This window comes from Eimeria maxima, genomic scaffold, assembly GCF_000499605.1.
Source record: "Eimeria maxima Weybridge genomic scaffold, Emw_scaff1509, whole genome shotgun sequence".
NCBI classification, from domain to species: Eukaryota; Apicomplexa; class Conoidasida; order Eucoccidiorida; family Eimeriidae; genus Eimeria; species Eimeria maxima.
In genome coordinates this window covers 5,001-7,741 of record NW_013564455.1, presented here as the reverse complement: position 1 = coordinate 7,741, position 2,741 = coordinate 5,001, and the positions used below count along the sequence as shown (strand labels likewise).

General features: G+C 39.1%; 1 protein-coding gene across 1 annotated transcript; it reads right to left on the bottom strand.

Annotated features, from left to right (window-relative positions):
• Positions 1-627: 627 nt before the first annotated feature.
• EMWEY_00053330 (hypothetical protein) lies at positions 628-2,361 on the bottom strand (the record flags this gene model as incomplete). The annotated part of the gene is made up of 3 exons (XM_013479993.1): positions 628-642; positions 1,392-1,541; positions 1,684-2,361. 3 exons carry the CDS (start codon positions 2,359-2,361, stop codon positions 628-630), a joined length of 843 nt encoding a protein of 280 aa, XP_013335447.1.
• Positions 2,362-2,741: the final 380 nt, after the last annotated feature.

Below are 2,741 nucleotides of genomic sequence, written 5' to 3'. Positions count from 1 at the left end.
TAAGAACAATTAATTTAGCTTTATTTATTTATTCTTTTTATCCTTTTATTCATTATAATGCTCGCTTTCTTCTTTTCTTCTTCTTTGTGGGTCAGAGGGGGAAAAAAGGGGAAAAAAGGAATAAAATTTATTTATTTTTATTTAATTTAATTAAATTAAATAAAAATATACTAAATAATAATTAATTTAATTAATTAATCAATTTATTCACCATTTATTCCTTTATTTATATCCTTTTTCCTATTGAAAAAAATATTCTCTGCAAATCTTTACACTATACACCCCAATTTATTTATTTATTTATTTATTTATTTATTTTATTTATTCTTTTTTATTTATTCTTATTTATTTATTTATTTATAATTTATTTTCTTTTTATTTCTTCTTTATTCCTTTTTCTTTTGCTACTCGTTTATTATAAGAACAACTGTTGCATGTAACAGATCCAGTGCAATACACTGCTGCAGCAGCAGCAGCAACAGCAGCAACAGCAGCAGCAGCAGCAGCAGCAGCAGTAGAAATAGCAACAACAGCAGCAGCAGGTCATAATGATAAAAGTAATGATATTCTTGTTGCTGTCTGTAAACCCTAAACCCTCCAACATCTGTATGCATGCATTTATCTTTGTTAGATCCTTCTTGTCTTAAAACCCTAAACCCTAAACCCTAAACCCTAAACCCTAAACCCTAGAAAGATGTTATAGATTTGCTGTAAAAAAGACGATTAATAAATGTTTGTTGTTGGTTCCCTACAGGGCCCCTAAACCCCAAACCCTAAACCCTAGACCCTAAACCCTAATTTAGTGTTTATGGGTGATATTTAGGTCTAACCAACCCCTCTCCTTTCCCTTTTCTTCCTGCTGTTGGTGCTGCTGGTGCTGTTGGTGCTGTTGCTGCTGTTGGTGCTGTTGCTGCTGCTGTTGCATGCATGCGTTGTTGTGTATATAATGGATATATAGAGGGTTTATGATTATTAATATCAATAAATATATTTTTATTATTATTTAATTGTAGTAAATGTTTATCAAGAAAAATCAATAAACGTTGTATTTCTTCATGTTTTCTTCTTTGTCTTTCTGTCCCTAAACTTATTGGTAATTCATTTAATGCCTTCTGTATCATATTTACACACCATTATTAGGGTTTAGGGTTTAGGGTTTAGGGTTTAGGGTTTAGGGTTTAGGGTTTAGGGTTTAGGGTTTAGGGTTTAGGTGGGAGCAAGGCTACTCAGGGAGCTAGCTAAATAACTCTATAGATAAACAAATATCTAGCTAGCTATATAAATAAATAGCTAGCTACCTACCTATATAAATAAATAAATAAATAAATAAATAAATAAATAAATAAATAGTTAGGGTTTATGTAGGGTTTATATTAATTAGGGTTTATTACCTCTGCCTTTTCCTTTTGTTGATGAAGAATTGATAACAATCTTTGTCTCTCCTCCTCAGGAAGGAGACACACATCTGCTGCTGCTGCTGCAGAATCCTGTTTTGCTGCTTCCCCTGCTGCTGCAGCAGCAGCAGCAGCAGCACGAATCGCCTAACACACATACACACACAGGGGAGCCCTAAACCTTAAACCCTAAAACCCAAACCCTAAACCCCCAAACCCTAAAATTCAAACCCTGAACCCTAAACCCTAAACCCTAAACCCTAAACCCTAAACCCTAAACCCTACTTACTTTAACGTATTTGGGTACAACGCCAAAGTTTTTATGTTTATTAAAAACACCAAAATGTCTTTTTTCTTTTTTATTATTTTTTTCTTCTTTGTTTTTATTAGTAGACAAAGAAGAACGGGGCCCCCTTGGGGGCCCCCCTGCAGGGCCCCCTGGAGGGGGGCCCCTGGGGGGCCCCTCCCCAACACTCGCATCGGGGTCCCCTTTTCCAGCCTCTGTAACTCCTCCTTGAGAACCTAGGGGCCCCCGAGGGGGCCTAGGGGGCCCCCTTGGATGTATACCCCTTTTTATCTCATTCTTTAATTTATTGAGGGGCCCCATGGAGTCCTCCTTCTGCCCCATCAGCATAGCAGCTATCCGCTGTACCCTTAGACTCTGGCTCCTTGTTGTCCTTACAGGCAGCCTTGGGGGCCCCATAGGGGCCCCCACAGGGGCCCCCAAGGGCCTCTGATCTTTCTGGGTATCACCTGGAACCCTGTGGGCCCTCGTTAGCAACTTAAGCTGCTGCAGCCTGTGTTGTCTTGGGGGCCCCTCCCGCTGAGGTGGTGTCACCTCCTTAGGGGGCCCTTGTACCCTGTAAGGGGCACCGTGAGGGCCCGCTGGGGCCTCTGGGGCCTCTGGGGGCCCCCGAGCTTCATCTTCTGGGGGCCCCTGGGGCCCCTGCAGCTCAGGCTGCTCCATGATCGTTACGTTAAGGAAATATTTAGAGGGCTTAATTAGTACTGGAATTCAAAACAAATTGAATAATTTAAGATTTCTAAGAGTCAAGGGTTTAGGGTTTAGGGTTTAGGGTTTAGGGTTTAGGGTTTAGGCATTATATGTATAAATCGATATGCAGCCAGCTGCTCGTCTGCGCTCTCCTTCCTCATTGAATAAAACAAATAAAATAAATAAAATAAATAAAATAAAATAATTTATATTTATATTTATTTATTTTTATATATATAAATTAATTAGCAATAATAAAAAGAACGAGAGGCCCCGGGGGGCCCCAAGGGTTTACTGTGGCGGCGGTGACTGCTGTGCTCTATTTGTATTATTTGTTTTGTTTGTTTTTATTT